We start from the raw sequence: 17,417 nt of genomic DNA, 5'->3' as shown, positions 1-17,417 counted from the left end.
TCGACATCTTTTTCCACACTAACATCGCAATGCACGTAGCAGACATCGCTATTTTCGCCTATTTCTTTAACGATAGATTGGCCAAGATCGTCTTGAACGTCTGCGATCACTACTTTCGCACCATGTTCGATGAAAAGTCTAGTCGTTGCTTCACCAATTCCGCTAGCGCCACCTGTTATGATCGCGACTTTGCCCTCTAGCCTAATAAAATCGAATATTAAAGCGATAATAACTATGTACTCTTTATGCTTCAAATTATGTGACATATTTTTCATTTTAATCTATTTCAAGAAGAATATCGTAATTTAGAAATTTAACTTTAAGCTTTTCATTTTACCATATAAACAAGAGATGATCTATAACCACGTAAATATCTATGACTGATTTTAGATAATTTTTTAAAAAATAATTCTTTCTTTTCTTTCTTAAACCAATCAAATATAGTCATATGAATTTGAATTTGCACAGTGGGACTAACAAATATATACAAAAGATATTTACAAGTGTATATATGCACATATAATAAGATCATTATATTACCAAAGATGTATACAATTCTCAACTATCACAATGTGATAATATGAGCACAACATTAAGGAAAACATAATACTAAAATTAAGAAATACTCTTTGTTTCAATTTTAAAATTTTAATACTCTTAAACTAGACTTAGACGTGTAGGATGTATTAAAATATATTTTAATATTACAATTTTAAACATGTTATGTGAAAAGTAAGACGAATAAATTGAAACATCAGAGTATCTTTTAGCCATGGAGGAGATGGAGGCCATGGAATTCACCTTCAAGTGTTTGCAAATGAAGAAGATAAAATATATTTATTTATTTTTTCAAAGATTAAGATATTGTATTTGTTAGTGAATTATATTTATGGATCTAAGTTGAATTTTAGGTAGTATAGTAGAATTTTAGATATATTTGTTAGTGAATTATATTTACGGATCTAAGTTGAATTTTAGGTAGTAGTAGCAGTAGACTTTTAGGTAGTAGTAGTAGTAAAGTTTAATTGTTTTAATAATATACATCTTCTGTTTCGTTTTAATTGACTTTCTTATTAAAAATATTTATTTTAATTTATTTTTTATATTTGTAAAATTAAAATAATTTTATTATATTTTTTCAATATTAACCTCTTATTAAATAACTATATAAAGTATATAGTGCTCGTATAAATTGGAACGAAGGGATTAACATATGTAAAAAAAAAAAAATAGAACTAAGTGTACACATGCACGTATAATAAGATCAGATTACACATCTTAATTGCTCATTAACTCTAGGTCCTGAATTCGCTTACGATGAACTCCTTTATATTCCCAAAGATGTATATTATTGAACAATCATAATGAGATAATATTAAGGAAAACATAACAAAATAAATATATTTCCTTCGTTTTAATTTATTTGTCTGGTTAGGATGATTTGACATCGAATTTAAGAAAGTAAAAAAAAATTTTGAATCCTGAGGCCTTAAATTAAAGATATGTAAAATGTACCAAAATATCATTTAGTCTTATATTCTTAAACAAGTAAAAGTCAAAATTAAAAAATTACTACCAAAAAAGGAGTGGAAAAAGAGTCAATCTTATTGAAATAAATTTTAAAGAGATAAGTATCTAGTAACCCTCGAACTATGACCACAGTTATTACGACAGACGTCAATAACTCAATTTTAGTATATTTTATCACCCTTTTATGCTGATGTGCCATCTTTATTAAATAAAATAGAGCCATGTCAGCTAAAAAGACTAACAAAAGGTATCACGTAAGCTAAAAAGGATGACACGCTAAAATTTAGTTCGAGGGGGCGGGGAGGGTATTTATAGGATTTCGTGAAGTTAAAGTGTGGCGTAGCAAATTTGATCGTAGTTCAGGAGTATTAGATATTTTACTCTAAATTAAAAAAAAAAAAAAAAAAAAAGAGTAAGACGAATAAATTAAAACAGATAGAGTACCTTTTAGCAATGGAAGCCATGAAATTCAACTTCAAGTGTTTGCAAATGAGGAAGATAAGATATTTTTGTTAGTGAATTATATTTATGGATCTAACTTGACATTTATGGAGCAGTAGTAAAGCTTATTAAATGATTTATAATATTATATTGTGTGCATCGTGCAGAGAGTTCCAAACATTTGCTCAATTCACCATGCACTGAATGGGAAATTCAAGAAAATAACTATGTACTATACATCCATATATATATATATATATGGATGTATAGTATATGGTTATTTCAACATACTTGTTACGTTTCTCTTCTTGAAATTAAGTCAAATTGTATGAATTTTAATTAATATATAACTTTTATATATTTAAATATTAATTTTAACGTACAAATCACATTAAAGTGAGGAGGGCACTAGTCTCCAATTTCTAACACCCCGAGCCTACACCATTGACGTGGTTGGTACCTGAAATGACATGGAAATGAAAAAAAAAAAACAATATTTTGAAATTATAAATAAAGACATATGGGAAAAGAGAAATAATTTAGTGATCCTAGCACATCGAATTGGCGTTACATAAAATGGTTCTTTCATCATTACATAATAGTTGAATTAATTGTACAACAGAATTTCAGTGACAATCAAAATATTTAAGAACACATCGTCTTATTTCCGATTTCTCACGCCCTAAGCCTACACCATTGGCGTAGTTGGTACCCGAAATAACAGGAAAATGAAAACAAAAAAACAAGATATATAAATACAGGCAAATTAAAAAAGAGAAATAACTTAGTGATCCTACCACATCAAATTGGTGTTACATAAAGTGATTCGTTCAGCATTACATAATAGCTGAATTAATCGTACAACAAAATTTCAGTGACAATCAAAATATTTAAGAGCACATCGTCTTATTTCCAGTTTCTCACGCCCCGAGCCTACACCATTGGTGCGGTTGGTACCTGAAATAACAGGAAGATGAAAAAAAAAAAAAAACAAGACTATGAAATTATAAATAAAGACACATCGAAAAAGAGAAATAACTTAGTGATGCTACTACATCAAATTGGTGTTACGTAAAATAATTCTTTCAGCATCAGATAATAGGTGAATTAATCGTACAACAATATTTCAGTGACAATCAAAGTATTTGCAGACACATTGTCTTATTTTCAGTTTCTCACGCCCCGAGCCTACACCATTGGCGCGGTTGGTACCCGAAATAACAGGAAAATGAAAACAAAAAAACAAGATTATGAAAGTATAATATAGGTGTATCGAAAAAGAGAAATAACTTAGTGATCCTACCACATCAAACTGGTGTTACATAAAATGATTCTTTCAGCATTACAATATAGTTGAATTAATCGTAAAATAGAATTTCAGTAATAGTCAAAGTATTTAAGAACGCAACGTCTTATTTCCGATTTCTCATGCCCCGAGCCTACACCATTGGCATGGTCGGTACCCGAAATTACAGGGAAATGAAAAAAAAAAATAAGACTATGAAATTATAAATAAAGACATATCGAAAAATAGAAATAACTTAGTGATCCTATCACATCAAATTGGTGTTACATAAAATGATTCTTTCAGTATTACATCACAGCTGCATTAATCGTACGACGAAACTTCAGTGACAGCATTAATCATACGACAGAACTTCAGTGACGATCAAAGTATATTTAATAACGCAACGTCTCGATACCTTGCTTGAGAGCAACATTGGTAGTACTAAATCCACCATCAATTATAATATTCATTCCACTTATATACTTTGATTCATCACTAGCAAGGTACAATGTTGTTTGGGCAACATCCTCAACGTGTGATATTGTCCCTTTAAGATTTGCAATTTGACATACAAATTCTTCAACCTTTTTTTTCTCGTTAATTCCAAGACCCTTCATCAACATTGGTGTTGGAACACCAAATGGTGAAACACAATTCACTCTAATTCCATGTTGTCCTAATTCAACCCCCAAATTCTTGGCTAGGCCCACTATCGCGTGCTTCGATGCCAAATACGTGTGCACGGTCCCACCACACGTGACCGACGCGACACTCGAGGTGAAAATAATGACACCTTTTTTAGCCGGAATCATCACACGTGCAGCGTGTTTGGAGCACATTAATGCACCGAAGACGTTCACGTCGAATACCTTTTTGAAATTTTCGTAGTCGGATTTCAGGATGGTGGAATCAAGTTCCTCTGAGACTCCAGCGTTGCTGAACATGATGTCGAGCTTGCCGTACCTGGAAACTGCGACGTTCACTGCATTTTCGACATCTTTTTCCACACTAACATCGCAATGCACGTAGCAGACATCACTATTTTCGCCTATTTCTTTAACGATGGATTGGCCAAGATCGTCTTGAACGTCTGCAATCACTACTTTCGCGCCATGTTCGATGAAAAGTCTCGTCGTTGCTTCACCAATTCCGCTAGCGCCACCTGTTATGATCGCGACTTTGCCCTCTAGCCTGATAAAATCAAAATAATTAACGTGATAATATAACGCGGATTTAGGAGAATTCTTAAGATTCAATTGATGAACTCATTGCTTTCGATTCGAACTATGCAATCTTTCTGCTTCAAATTATGTGACATACGTTTCATTTTAACCTATTTCAAGAAAAATATCGTAATTCAGAAATTTAACTTTAACCTTTTCGTTCTACCATAAACATAAAATGATCTATAGCCACATAATTGTGGATAATTTTCAAAAATAATTCTTTCTTTCTTTAATCAGTCAAATATCGTCATATGAATTGGGACAGAGGAATTAACATAGATAAAAAAACAAAATTAAAATTTAAGTGTACACATGCACATATAATAAGATCACATTACTCATCCTAGTTGCTCATTATTAACTATAGATCTTGAATTCGCTTACGATGAACTAAGATGTATACAATTGAACAATCACAATGGGATAATAATAAGGAAAACATAACAAAATAAACATATTTCCTTCGATTTAGCATATTTTTGTCATCCTTTTATACTGATGTGACACATCTATTACATAAAATGACATCACGTCAAAGGTAACACGTCAGTTAAAAAGACTGATAAAAGGTGTCACATCAGCTAAAAAAATGACAAAAATATGCTAAAATTTAATTCGGAGGTATTAAAATTCCCATAAAATTCGAGTGTGTCTTAATAAATTTAATCATAGTCCAAAATATACTAAATATTTTACTCTAAATTAAAAAGAAATATAAGACGAACAAATTGAAACTACCTTTTAGCAATGGAGGAGATGGAGGCCATGGAATTCACCTTCAAGTGTTTGCAAATGAGAAAGATAAAATATTTTTGTTAGTGAATTTATTTATGGATCTAAATTGACTTTTATGTAGTAGTAAAGTTTATTAAATGTTTTAATAATATACTATAGTTTTATAATATTAGATTGTGTGCATCGTGCAGAGAGCTCAATTCACCATGCACTGGATGAGAAATTCAAGAAAACAACTATAAGTAAATGATAATTAAAAAAATATATATCTATGTAGTTATGTATCTCAAAATATTCGTTAACTTTCTCTTCTCGAAATTAAGTCATACTATATAAACTTGTTAACCAACATATAACTTTTGCATATCTAAATATTAATTTTAACGTATAAATCACATTAAAGTGAAGGTGGCGTGATTGGTACCCGAAATAACATGAAATGAAAGTTCAAATCATTTATTCATACAAGTTGAATTCAAGATTATCGTTCTTAGAAATAATACAAATTCAGATCAAGATTGAAGCCCTTAACCTAAACTCAAGATTATAATTTAATATCAAGCAAATGATCCTGAATTTATTTCCAAAGAGAAAATCCAAGTTTCAAATATACGAGTCTGAAATTGTGAGCTGTCAAATTTAACTTCAAACTTAAATATTTGAAAATATATATCTGTTTTAAATATTTGAATTTAAAATTAAGCTTGATAATCCTCAATCTTAGTCCATATGCATAAATTTTGGAACTTCAATGTTGTAGTTTTGAATTTGATTTTATATGTCTAATATTTAAATACTTTATATTTTGACTATATCTTAAATAGAGATTCTTTAAGATTTAACACTTTGGTCCATTCCTAAAATGCAAATCATGCATGAATTAGTTTAGCCTAACCACTATTTTAGTTTCTATGAATAATCTAGAATTGGGGTGGGTAAATTAGGTAATAAAAATCTAATATGTTCACTTTAGTCAATGTAATATATGCATAATTAATCACTTTAGTTAGTATATTAATTTACACTAATAGCAATTTGATCCCTGAATTATTGAGCAATTCTAATTTTAGTCACTGTAATATATGAAAAGCCTAAGGAATCCAAAAATCAGAAAATAATTTTAAAGGTTTTTACAAACAGGAACCAGTAAATAAAACAACAGACGATATGTATATATATAGTGTCCAGGACGAATCCACCTTTGATGGAAAATTATACTATTTATATATGGTTAAAATTATTTTTTATGTAGATATAATTGATGTTGAACCCCCTTCGGCTAATTTCTGTGCCTACTTTTTTCAATTTTGACCCTCTTAGTGCAAATTCTAATTTCGTGCCTGTTAATATATATATATATATATATATATATATATATATGAAGCAACTTGTAGATGTAAGTTTTTCAAAGTGGATGTATAATTTTCAAATAGGTAGTTCCAATATTAAAACCAACCTTTACAACAAGGCAAATTTTATTTTATAACAACAACATGCACATTACGTCCACGTCATATGCATGGAAATTGGGATGTTTTAATTTAATTTAATTGTCTTTTTTTCATTTTTGACAATTTTATTTTTAATATGCACTCTATCCGCTCTAAAATAAGTGTAATTTTAGCAAAAGTTTTATGTCCTAACGCTTTAAAATTCATACCAAAAAATAGTATTGCTTATGTTTTTTCAATTATATCGCCCTCATACTCCATTTTCTTAATATTATTCAAATTTTCAAGAGAAATTTATTAAATAAAAATAATTTAGTAAATTACATATTTTATTTATTGATTTCTTGATAGATGTAATTTTTGCAAGGTGATGGAGGAAGTATAGATGTATTGTCATAGAAGTATTGTCAATAATCTTCTATAATACAAACATTTTATTATAACAGTCTAATTTTTCTTGGGATTAATTTTATATTATATTATATATCTTTTATAATAATATGTGGCTATAGCACTTAAAATATCCAAACAAGCAATATTCATTATAATTTTTTTTTTAGCTATATTTATAATAATTATTATTATTTTTTAATCATTTTGGTCTTAAATAATTGAAAGTCTTAATTTATTTTTTTTGGTAAAATTGTTTGCTTATAATTCCCCTATCTAACTAGCTAGGTAATAGTGTGAACATGAAAGTTTGGCAGCTCATAAATAATATCTGCCTAATTAATATTTTTTCCAATTATTAACGAATTCTATATTAATTTTCTATTTGGTTGATTATTGCCTTATAAATACTCAATACAAGAAGTAATTATAGTATCACAAAGATACAAATTAAAGGCCTGTAAAAGCAAAATGGAGGAGATTTCATGTGTATCTGCTCCAAAGAAAAGGTAAAAAAGAAAAAAAAAATCATTTTTTTTATGTTAAAATAGTATTTAGATGAGATGATCGTATATTTCAAAATATTACCAGAGTAGATAAAAATCGAGTTTAAATCTCAAAAGAAAGCATTATATGAATCTCTTTTCTATTAATAAATGAAATTAGTAGTATTTGTGTCAGTATATATGTAAGTTAAATCTCGAAAATCGTATTTCAGGTTGGAGGGAAAGGTAGCTATTATCACGGGCGGTGCAAGTGGTATCGGAGCGACAACGGTCCGAATCTTCATCGAGAACGGCGCAAAAGTCGTCGTCGCAGATATTCAGGATCAACAGGGCGAAGAAATAGCAGCCAAGCTAGGCAAAAACGCCCACTACGTTCACTGCGACGTGTCAAAAGAAGACGACGTGAAAGACCTGATCGACGCTACGATTTCGAAATTCGGTCATCTCGACGTAATGTACAACAACGCCGGCGTCTACGACGTGACGATAAAAAGCGTACTCGACACGGAACTCGCCGATTTAGAGCGTAAAATCTCAGTAAACCTAATCGGATCTTTTTTGGGCGCGAAATACGCTGCAAAAGCTATGATAAATAATAAAAAAGGGTGCATTTTATTCACAACAAGTTGTTGTACTAAGGTGGCTGGAATTGCATCACATACATATGTTGCATCAAAATATGCAATAGTTGGTATGTGCAAAAATTTGGCTGTTGAATTAGGGTTACATGGAATTAGGGTAAATTGCATTTCACCATTTGCAATATTACCAAGTAATAATATAATTAATAATGAAATTAAATCAAGATTTGAATTAATTATAAGTAATATTGGGAATTTAAAAGGGATTAATCATAACAAAGAAGATGTTGCTAATGCTGCTGTTTTTCTTGCTAGTGATGAAGGGAAGTACTTAAGTGGTCATAATCTTGTAATTGATGGAGGGTTTAGTGTTGTTAACCCTAGTTTTCTCAAAATTACTGGACAATATACCTAAATTTTGGCGAAATTAAATTTGTTGTAACACGCCTCAACTTTGCGGGGTTTCTTACTATGACCCTCCGTAGATTATTTTTTACCGTATTTCTGTTGCATATATTTGCTTAGCTGGACCACGACAGAGCACACACACTTACTCAGTGTGCATGTATTCACACAGTGGTCCAGTTGATAAATATATGTCACAAAAATACGGTAAAAAATAATCTAGGGGATCATAGGACCCCTTGCAAAGCTGAGGCGTGTCACAACAAATTTCGTCAAATTTTAGGTATATTTCGGACCTTTCTACGCTAAATTTGTTGTAACACGCCTCAACTTTGCGGGGGTTTCTATGACCCTCCATAGCTTATTTTTTACCGTATTTCTATTGCATATATTTGCTTAGCTGGACCACGACAAAGTATGCACACGTGCTCAGTGTTCGTGTATTCACTCAGTGGTCCAGCTAATAAATATATATCACAGAGTTATGGTAAAAAATAATCTAGGGGGATCATAGGACCCCTTGCAAAGCTGAGGCGTGTTGCAGTAAATTTCGTCAAATTTTAAATATATTTCGAACCTTTCTGCCTAGAAATAATTAAGAATAAGAAAGCTTGAGTCGATGGTCGAGCTAGGAATTTTAATAAGGGGATTTAGAAAATTCAAGTATTAGTAGTATGATATATATATTTGGACTACTCTTGTTTTGTTTTTTTGGTGTTAAAATACTTTATATCAATAAGTATAATTTAGAAATATGATAATAATTAAGATTACTTTTTTTAGTTTCTTGTTGGATGTTAAGAGTACTTTGATATATAATGGTTTCATTGTTTGTATGAATATTTTATTTGGATGATTGTGACGAGAATAAAGAATTATTAAGACAACTAGACATGAATACTTTATTTTGAATCTTAATTTTGTATTAATAAGAAAAAACATGAGCTCAACTTTTTTTTTGTTTTGTTTTTTCATTCGGTGTTCGGTATTCGTATTGGAGCCCCGATTAATTCGGATCGCGCGTTGCAGGGCCTATTAAGGTGGCAGCGCTCCAACAGAGTTTTATCCATACCCAGGGTCGAACCTTCGACCTCTGGTTAAGGATGGAGCAACCCGATCCACTGCACCACAACCCATGTTGGTACATGAGTTTAACTTATGGGCTCAAAATCGAAAATTAAATTTGAAATTTTCCTATGTCCACCCCTATTTGCAATTGACTTTTCGAGTGAAAGGAGAAAAATACATCTAAATTATTTTAATTTTTCATGATTTATATCCGAATTATTAGATGTGTGAGTTTCCTATTTTAACTATCACCAACTATTTATCAAAACATATCTTTAACTTTTCCTCTGAAAATTCAAATATGAAACTTAATCAGTAGTGAAATATGTTTTGATAAATAGTTGAAAATAATTTTAGGTAGAAAATTCACACAGAAATAATTCAGATACGAAATTCAAAAAATCAAAATACTTTATATCGAAAAATCGAAATACTTTATGACATACCTATGCACGATGCACGTAGTCTAATATTAAAAGAATTTAATTAGACACTTATTTGCTAATTAAACAGTCAACTTCCAATTGTAAGTTAACAATTTAATAGTTGGTCCCTCCGTTTTAAAATAATTATCATATTTGGCTTCTCGAAAGTTAATGTGACTAATTTTTAAAGTCAAATTAAATTAAATTAATTTAATATTTGAAAATATAATTTGGATATTCAAGACTATACAGAAAGTATAATATTAAAGTGCTGATTAAAGTTTACATCATCAACTCTCAAAAAAAAATCGTGACAAATATTTTGGAATGAATAGAATATTTTGGAACGAATCTGATCAATTTGTGAACACTTTGATTAATATCAAACTTGAATTTGATAATGTAATACTCAAACCAAAACGCCTATCTTAAATATAGTATGTTCGCTCATGTCCTTGAAATCTTGACTTCGTCAATGCCACTAGGTAAATCTACTATCTGTCACGAGTAGACAAATCTAGTGTACTCTATCGCGATCAAAACTTAGGCAGATTGAAAGAGCTCACCTAGTATTTCTATTTAATGAAATCGTGTATGTTCAATTGTATCAGGTTAGAGGGCAAAGTCGGGATCATAACAGGAGGTGCTAGCGGAATTGGTGAAGCAACGACGAGACTTTTCATCGAACATGGTAGTATGATACGTCTACTCGTGAGAAATTGAAAATAAGACGATGTGTTCTTAAATATTTTGATTGTCACTGAAATTTTTCTATACAATTAATTCATCTATTATGTAATGCTGAAAGAATCATTTTATGTAACACCAATTTAACGTGGTACGATTACTGAGTTTTTCTCTTTTCCGATATGTCTGTATTTATAATTTCATAACCTTATTTTTTTTAATTTTCATCTCCATGTTACTTCGGATACCAACTGCGCCAATGGTGTAGGCTCTGGGCATGAGAAACTGGAAATAAGACGATGCGTTCTTAAATATTTTGATTGTCACTGAAATTTTCTTGTACGATTAATTCATCTATTATGTAACACTAATTTGATGTGGTAGGATCACTAAATTATTTCTCTTTTCCGATATGTCTTTTCATAATCTTGTTTTATTTTTATTTCCATGTTATTTCGGGTACCAACTGCGCCAATGATGTAGAACAAAAATAAAAATAATTTTTTTGAACATCGGGTGAAAAAAAAAAAGAATGTTGTTTAAATAGAATTGTATCGAAACTGTATGATTATTGTGTGTACGTGTATATATCTCTTCAACCGTAATTTTATCATATCACCCCTAATTAATTATTATAAGTCATCTAAGTATCAAAAAATTAATAATTTTTAATTAAAAAATATAAAATAGACATTAAATAATAAATTAACTCTTGATATTTTAAAGGGAAAATTTCAGAAATAGCAACTCTATAGACTTAATTATAACTTTTATAGCAACAGTTTCATAATTACGAAAAATAACAAATTGCATTTTATATTTAAGTAAAATGTTACTATATAAATACATATACAAATATATATGTATTACTCATAAATACATATGCACAACTGAAAAATACATATTCTTCTATTATTATGAAGTGGGTAAAATATTGTTACTTTTGCTATAAGTTACAATTTTGAAGAAGAATTGCTATTTATTGTAATCATAGTCTTAAGGATGCTAGTTTCTGTAATTTTTTCTATTTTAAATTAGCTTGTCATTTTATATGAGGCTCACTTAGGTTATTTTCACAAGTAATTTTTTATAGTTATTATGCTATATTATTTTTAATACATGTCTGCTTTGCGGCTTCAATCGTGATTTTACTATATCATCCCTAATTACTTATTATGGTTATTTAAGCATTAAAAAATATATATTATTAGTATCCTATATAGGAAGTCACAATAAGCAGCTGAAGCAGTCTACTCATATTTGACATGTCTAGCTCAGCTGTTTCAATCGTGATTTTACTACATTACCCCTAAATAATTATTATAAGTCATTTACATATTAAAAAATTAATAATATTTAATAAAAAATGAAAATAGATATTTATAACATGACTGTTTTAACTACTTCAATCGTTATTTTACTAAATTACCCATATTTAATTATTATAAGCCATTTAAGTATTAAAAAAATTAATAATATTTAATAAAAATGGTAAAATAGACGTAAAATGATAAATTAATTTTTTATGTTTTAAATTAAATGACGTCTTATATGGAGCCACTTAAAAAAAATTCACAAGAATTTTTTACAATAATTTTACTATGTCACTTCTAATTAGTAGAATAGAAAAAAAATATTATAAATCACAATAATTAAGAATTTAAATTATTTAAAAAATGTAATCGACTATAAATACACAAAAGTTTTAACAATTTAAAATATCGTTATGCAAATTTAATCAATCTAAATATAATATTATATCTCTAACTTAGAATTTATCAAACAAATAAATAAAACTTTTAAATGATAGAATTATACATAATGTAAAAATTTTAAGGATCAATATTGGGCCGTGCGTAGAACGGCATAAGCCGGTTAGTATATATATAAATGTGTAAGAAAACTGTATATTAATTGTATAAAATATATATTTGTATTTTTGATATAATATAATATATGTATTTGATATCAAATATTAAAAAAAAAAAAAATTATATACATATTTGTATTTGATATAAAATATGTACCAATAGATTATACAAAGAAGAACCACACTTAGGCTAAATTTTAATTAATTACAATTCATAGTTTCTTTTAATTTTTTTATTTCACTACATTTAGTCTCTCCATTTGTGGCATAATTTGACTTGGTATAGTGTTTAAGAAAAAAAGAAAGACTTTTGAAAAAAAGAAAGAATTTTGAAAATAATTCTTGAATATTTGTGTGGTTGTGAATCATTTCATTAAAGGTAAAAGAAAAATTTAAAGGTAATTTTTTTTTTTATAATTATAGTAAGGTAATTTTTTTTGGGACGGATTAAAAAGAAAAGTATGCCACATAAAATGAGATAAAGGGATTAGGTATTTTGTATTCTGTTTTGGGTATTTGTTTTTTGGTTTAAATGTAGCTAATCAATATGTATTTGATATTTTATATTTCGTTTCAGTATATATTATATTTTATACGTTTTGATACAAATTGTGTTTATTGATACAAATTGAATCATTCAAATACAAATGATATATAAATGATGCATGTACTTGTTAAAATATAAATGAAAAAAAGGCTACAATTTGTAATATTAAATATTGCTATTACTACATATTTTATACTTAATTAAATACAACTATTTTATACCAAGTGTTAGCCCAAACTCTAAATCAAATAGTCAACAAAATTAAGCCACAAGCTTAGTACCTAATTACTATTTTCAAACTGAAAATTAGTTCAAGCCCATAAATAAATAAATATATACATTTGTTAGTGTTAATTCTCACATGGTTGCCTATATTGACCTTGAATTTGATGTGCCATCAATTAATTAATTAATTAATTAAATAAAAGACACAACAAAAATGTTGCTTTAACAAAACAAATATACTAGCAGCCAAGAATGACCACATGGACTTCCAAATTCATAGTCATCTTAGTCTTTTCTTTTTAGGTTGTGGTATTGTATTGAAGCTTCGATTAATTTGATTCGCTCATTGCAATATTTATTCTAAGGAATAACGTTGTTAGATTTTTTCTATACTCAAGGCTGGAACATGAGACCTCGAGTCAAGGACGGAACAATCCTACCACTGCATAATCAAGGCTCGAACACAAAATCTCGAATCAAGGACGGAACAATTCTATCACTGCATACCCAAGACTCGAATACGAGACCTCGAGTCAAGGACCTTACATTCCTACCACTGCATGCTCAAGACTCAAACACGAGACCTCGAGTCAAGAACGAAACAGTCCTATCACTGCATACTTAAGGCCCAAATACGAAACGTCGAGTAACGAAACAATCCTGCCACTAAACTACAATTCATGTTAATCATCCTATAGTCAAATAAATAGTCCTATTATGCTCACTCATCTAACAAAATTGCAAATATTATTTACAATATTATTCTTTATTATTTACTATTTGATTATTTTATTTGTTTCATTCTAGAAAATAGTAACTCTCACACTATATATAAAGTTTCATCATAGTCAAACAATGACTCCTATACTCACTCATAATAAAACAAATTTGCAAAGATTTCTTTACAATATTTTTCTTTAATTTTTAGTATTTGAATATATATATTTTTTCATTCTAGAAAATAGTATATTCTCATACTATATATAAAGCTTAACCAAATTGGAAACTAAGACAATAACACATCTTAGAGATTCAAAAAAAATACTTTGTGAAATTATTTTCTTGAATTTTGTTTTTAAAAATGGCTAGTAATAGCAGTTCAATCTCTACATCAGCCAAAAGGTATGTAATTAATGATTATTTAGAACTCTAATCTTTTTTTTTTCCTAATAATTCTTCTTTTAACCCCTTTTTGTTGTGCAAAAATATATAATTTAGAGTTTTAGCTGGATACGACTTTTTGCAGAATTCTATATCTATCTATCTATGAGATTGAGTATGAAATTATGTATACTCACTTTAAATTGAATATCTATGAAATTTCTTTATAAAAAGAGTTTTAAAATTTGTGGTATGTGATCTTAATTTGTGATTATGTTGTTGGTTACTTACTAAAAAATTATGGTATAAAACATATCATAATAATACTAGAAAAGGGCTTTAATTATTAAGAACATATAAAAAAGGGTCATCATTTTTTTAAAAAATAAACTATTAAAGAAATAATATCAAATGAAATTTTATATATATATATATATATATATATATATATATATATATATTTTACCAACATGGGTTGTGGTACAACGGATAGGGCTGCTCCACCATTAATCAGACCTCGAGATCGAGGGTTCGACTCTGGGCACAGAGAAAACTCTGTTGGGAGTGCTACCCTCGAATAGGGCCCTACCCAGCGAGAATCTGAATTAGTCGGGCTTCAATCCGGATACCGGACACAAAAAATTATATTTTTTCAACTTCTCTTATTATTCAAAAATACTTAATTTTTTTCTCAAAAACCTGGTAGAACACCTCTAACTCTTTAAAATAAGTATTACTATTAGTTTTTCAAATCCGGATCAAACAGGCTATAAATATAATTTAATGTCTTTTTCCTAAAGTTCTCTATTTTAGTTTATTTTATTTTGAACAACGCATCTAGTATCCTAATAAAGATGTCACGTCAGTACAAAAAGGTGACAAAAACAGGCTAAAATTAACTTCAGGGAGTAATAGAACCCCTTTGACGTTAGAGTGTGTCGTAACAACTTTGACCAGAAGACTGAATACTTATCTCTTTTATTTTTACTTATTTGGGGTTTGCTATTTTCTACATTGTCAGGCTAGATGGTAAAGTAGCAGTTATTACTGGAGGTGCAAGTGGAATAGGTGCTACAACTGCAAAATTATTTGTCAAAAATGGTGCTAAAGTTGTAATACTTGATGTTCAAGATGATCTTGGCCGTTCACTTTGCAATGAAATTGGGTCAGAACAAATCTCGTACGTCCATTGTGATGTTACCAATGAAACACAAGTTGAAAATGCCATAGATTTTGCAGTATCAAAGCATGGGAAAATTGACATAATGTACAATAATGCAGGTATGTCTAGCAAATGAGCCGATTAAAATCGGCTGAATCGATAAATAGGTTATTGTTTAACGTTGTTTGAAAGTTAGCTGTGACTGAATCGATAAATAGGTTACTGTTTAACATTGTTCAATGTTAGTTGTGGTTAGGGGTGGCCTCAAATTTTTTAATATGAAATTCTATAATTTCAACTTCACTTGAAGATTTTGTGAAATACATTTTAAAAAAATATAAAAAAATAATAATGATAAGAAAAATGAAAAAATTATCTCATTTTTACAAGAAATATTTTAGAACTTTGAACTAAACAATTCAAATATTATATTAATAAATAAAGTCTTAGCAACAACATTCAAGTTAATGCATTGCAAACAAATGACTAACAACTTATTAATTAGAATTAATTTTTACTTTTATTAATAATTATATTATTATGTGAAGTTAAAGGTCAAGTGTCTTTAAAAATACTACATCGAAATAACTATTATGCAAGAATAAATAAGACAGCTCTAAATTATTACAGTAGTATTTTTTTATGTACATTTATATATGTAAGACCTCTTATTAAAATTTGGTTTTAAGCCACTAATTTTATTGAGGCGCCTCTGGTTAAAAATTTAGTTGCGACTGAATCGATAAATATGTTACTGTTTAACGTTGTTCGACAGTTATCTGTGATTGAATTAGTAAATAGATTATTGTTTGATGTTGTTCAGAAGTTAGCTATGACTGAATCAATAAATAGGTTATTGTTTAAGGTTGTCCGAAAGTTAATTGTGTAGATTAAAACGGACTGAATCGATAAATAGGTTATTATTTAATGTTGTTCGGAGTTTAGTTATGTTGATATAGGTTAAAATGGACTGAATCGATAAATAGTTATTGTTTAATGTTGTTGGAAAGTTAGTTGTGTAGAGATAGATTAAAATGGACTGAATCGATAAATAGATTATTGTTTGGCGTTGTTTGAAAGTTAGTTGAGACTAAATCGATAAACATCTGATTGTTTAACGTTGTTTGAAAGTTAGTTTTGACTGAGTCAATAAATAAGTTATTGTTTAACGTTGTTTGAAAGTTAGTTGTGATTGAATCGATAAATAGGTTAAACTAGTTGAGACTAAATCGATAAACATCTGATTGTTTAACGTTGTTTGAAAGTTAGTTTTGACTGAGTCGATAAATAAGTTATTGTTTAACGTTGTTTGAAAGTTAGCTGTGATTGAATCGATAAATAGGTTATTGTTTAACGTTGTTCGAAAGTAAGTTGTGTTGAGATGGACTAGGGCAAAATGGGCTTTATATGAGTCATCAGAACTATCTAACTTTAATCAAGTTTTAGTTGTTGTTGTCCTTTTTTTGGAAAAAAGGATATGGGCTGATCCTTTTCAAAACAATTGGCTCCTATTAGGTCGATCCAACAAAATTTCATATTATGATCATTTTATAATTTGGATTATTTTGACCAAGGTAGTTCAGATACAGTTCATATATCATATTGATACAATTCATATACTATAATGATATTCATAAAAAAAAATAAATAGAGCGGTGAATTTATGGATGAAAATTGTATCATTGTTATATAAATATGTATTTTTTAATATGATGTATATAGAATTTGTATCAACATTGTATATATATATATATATATATATATATATATATATATATA

General features: G+C 28.7%; 3 protein-coding genes across 5 annotated transcripts in view; 2 read left to right on the top strand and 1 right to left on the bottom strand.

The window, feature by feature from the left end:
- Positions 1-3,516: 3,516 nt before the first annotated feature.
- Positions 3,517-5,325, bottom strand: LOC107846612 (short chain aldehyde dehydrogenase 1). Its single transcript, XM_016690957.2, has 2 exons — positions 5,224-5,325; positions 3,517-4,450 (listed from the first exon to the last, which is right to left on the bottom strand). The coding sequence occupies exons 1-2, from the start codon at positions 5,250-5,252 to the stop codon at positions 3,652-3,654; spliced, it is 828 nt and encodes a 275-aa protein (XP_016546443.1). The 5' UTR covers positions 5,253-5,325; the 3' UTR covers positions 3,517-3,651.
- A 2,138-nt stretch (positions 5,326-7,463) lies between these two features.
- Positions 7,464-10,916, top strand: LOC107846603 (tropinone reductase-like 1). Of its 3 annotated transcripts, none has more exons than XM_047394433.1 (3): positions 7,464-7,570; positions 7,780-8,093; positions 10,658-10,916. In XM_047394433.1, the coding sequence occupies exons 1-3, from the start codon at positions 7,533-7,535 to the stop codon at positions 10,660-10,662; spliced, it is 357 nt and encodes a 118-aa protein (XP_047250389.1). In that variant the 5' UTR covers positions 7,464-7,532; the 3' UTR covers positions 10,663-10,916. The 3 variants fall into 3 exon arrangements, with proteins under 3 accessions (XP_047250389.1, XP_016546437.1, XP_047250388.1); XM_016690951.2 differs by having other exon boundaries at positions 7,780-8,258; XM_047394432.1 differs by having other exon boundaries at positions 7,780-10,916.
- Positions 10,917-14,239: 3,323 nt separating this feature from the next.
- The window catches only part of LOC107857245 (short chain aldehyde dehydrogenase 1), a 4,210-nt gene continuing 1,032 nt past the window's right edge, over positions 14,240-17,417 (top strand). The window contains exons 1-2 of the mRNA XM_016702175.2: positions 14,240-14,497; positions 15,498-15,757. Of these exons, the coding sequence (XP_016557661.2) occupies positions 14,457-14,497; positions 15,498-15,757 (301 nt within the window). The 5' untranslated portion in view covers positions 14,240-14,456. The remainder of the gene's footprint in view (positions 14,498-15,497; positions 15,758-17,417) is intronic.

The sequence above is a fragment of the Capsicum annuum genome, chromosome 8 (genome assembly GCF_002878395.1).
Source record: "Capsicum annuum cultivar UCD-10X-F1 chromosome 8, UCD10Xv1.1, whole genome shotgun sequence".
NCBI classification, from domain to species: Eukaryota; Viridiplantae; Streptophyta; class Magnoliopsida; order Solanales; family Solanaceae; genus Capsicum; species Capsicum annuum.
Note: the sequence above shows the minus strand (reverse complement) of the source record. Positions and strands in the feature narration are given on the sequence as shown.

What these genes read in the sequence shown, in the direction of transcription:
- LOC107846612 (XM_016690957.2), bottom strand. Translation starts at nt 5,252, where the DNA reads ATGGCCTCCATCTCCTCCATTGCTAAAAG. An exon ending in ATCTCCTCCATTGCTAAAAG is followed by an intron (nt 4,451 to 5,223) that starts GTAGTTTCAATT and finishes TGATTTTATCAG; the next exon opens with GCTAGAGGGCAAAGTCGCGA.
- LOC107846603 (XM_047394432.1), top strand. Translation starts at nt 7,533, where the DNA reads ATGGAGGAGATTTCATGTGTATCTGCTCCAAAGAAAAG. An exon ending in GTATCTGCTCCAAAGAAAAG is followed by an intron (nt 7,571 to 7,779) that starts GTAAAAAAGAAA and finishes ATCGTATTTCAG; the next exon opens with GTTGGAGGGAAAGGTAGCTA.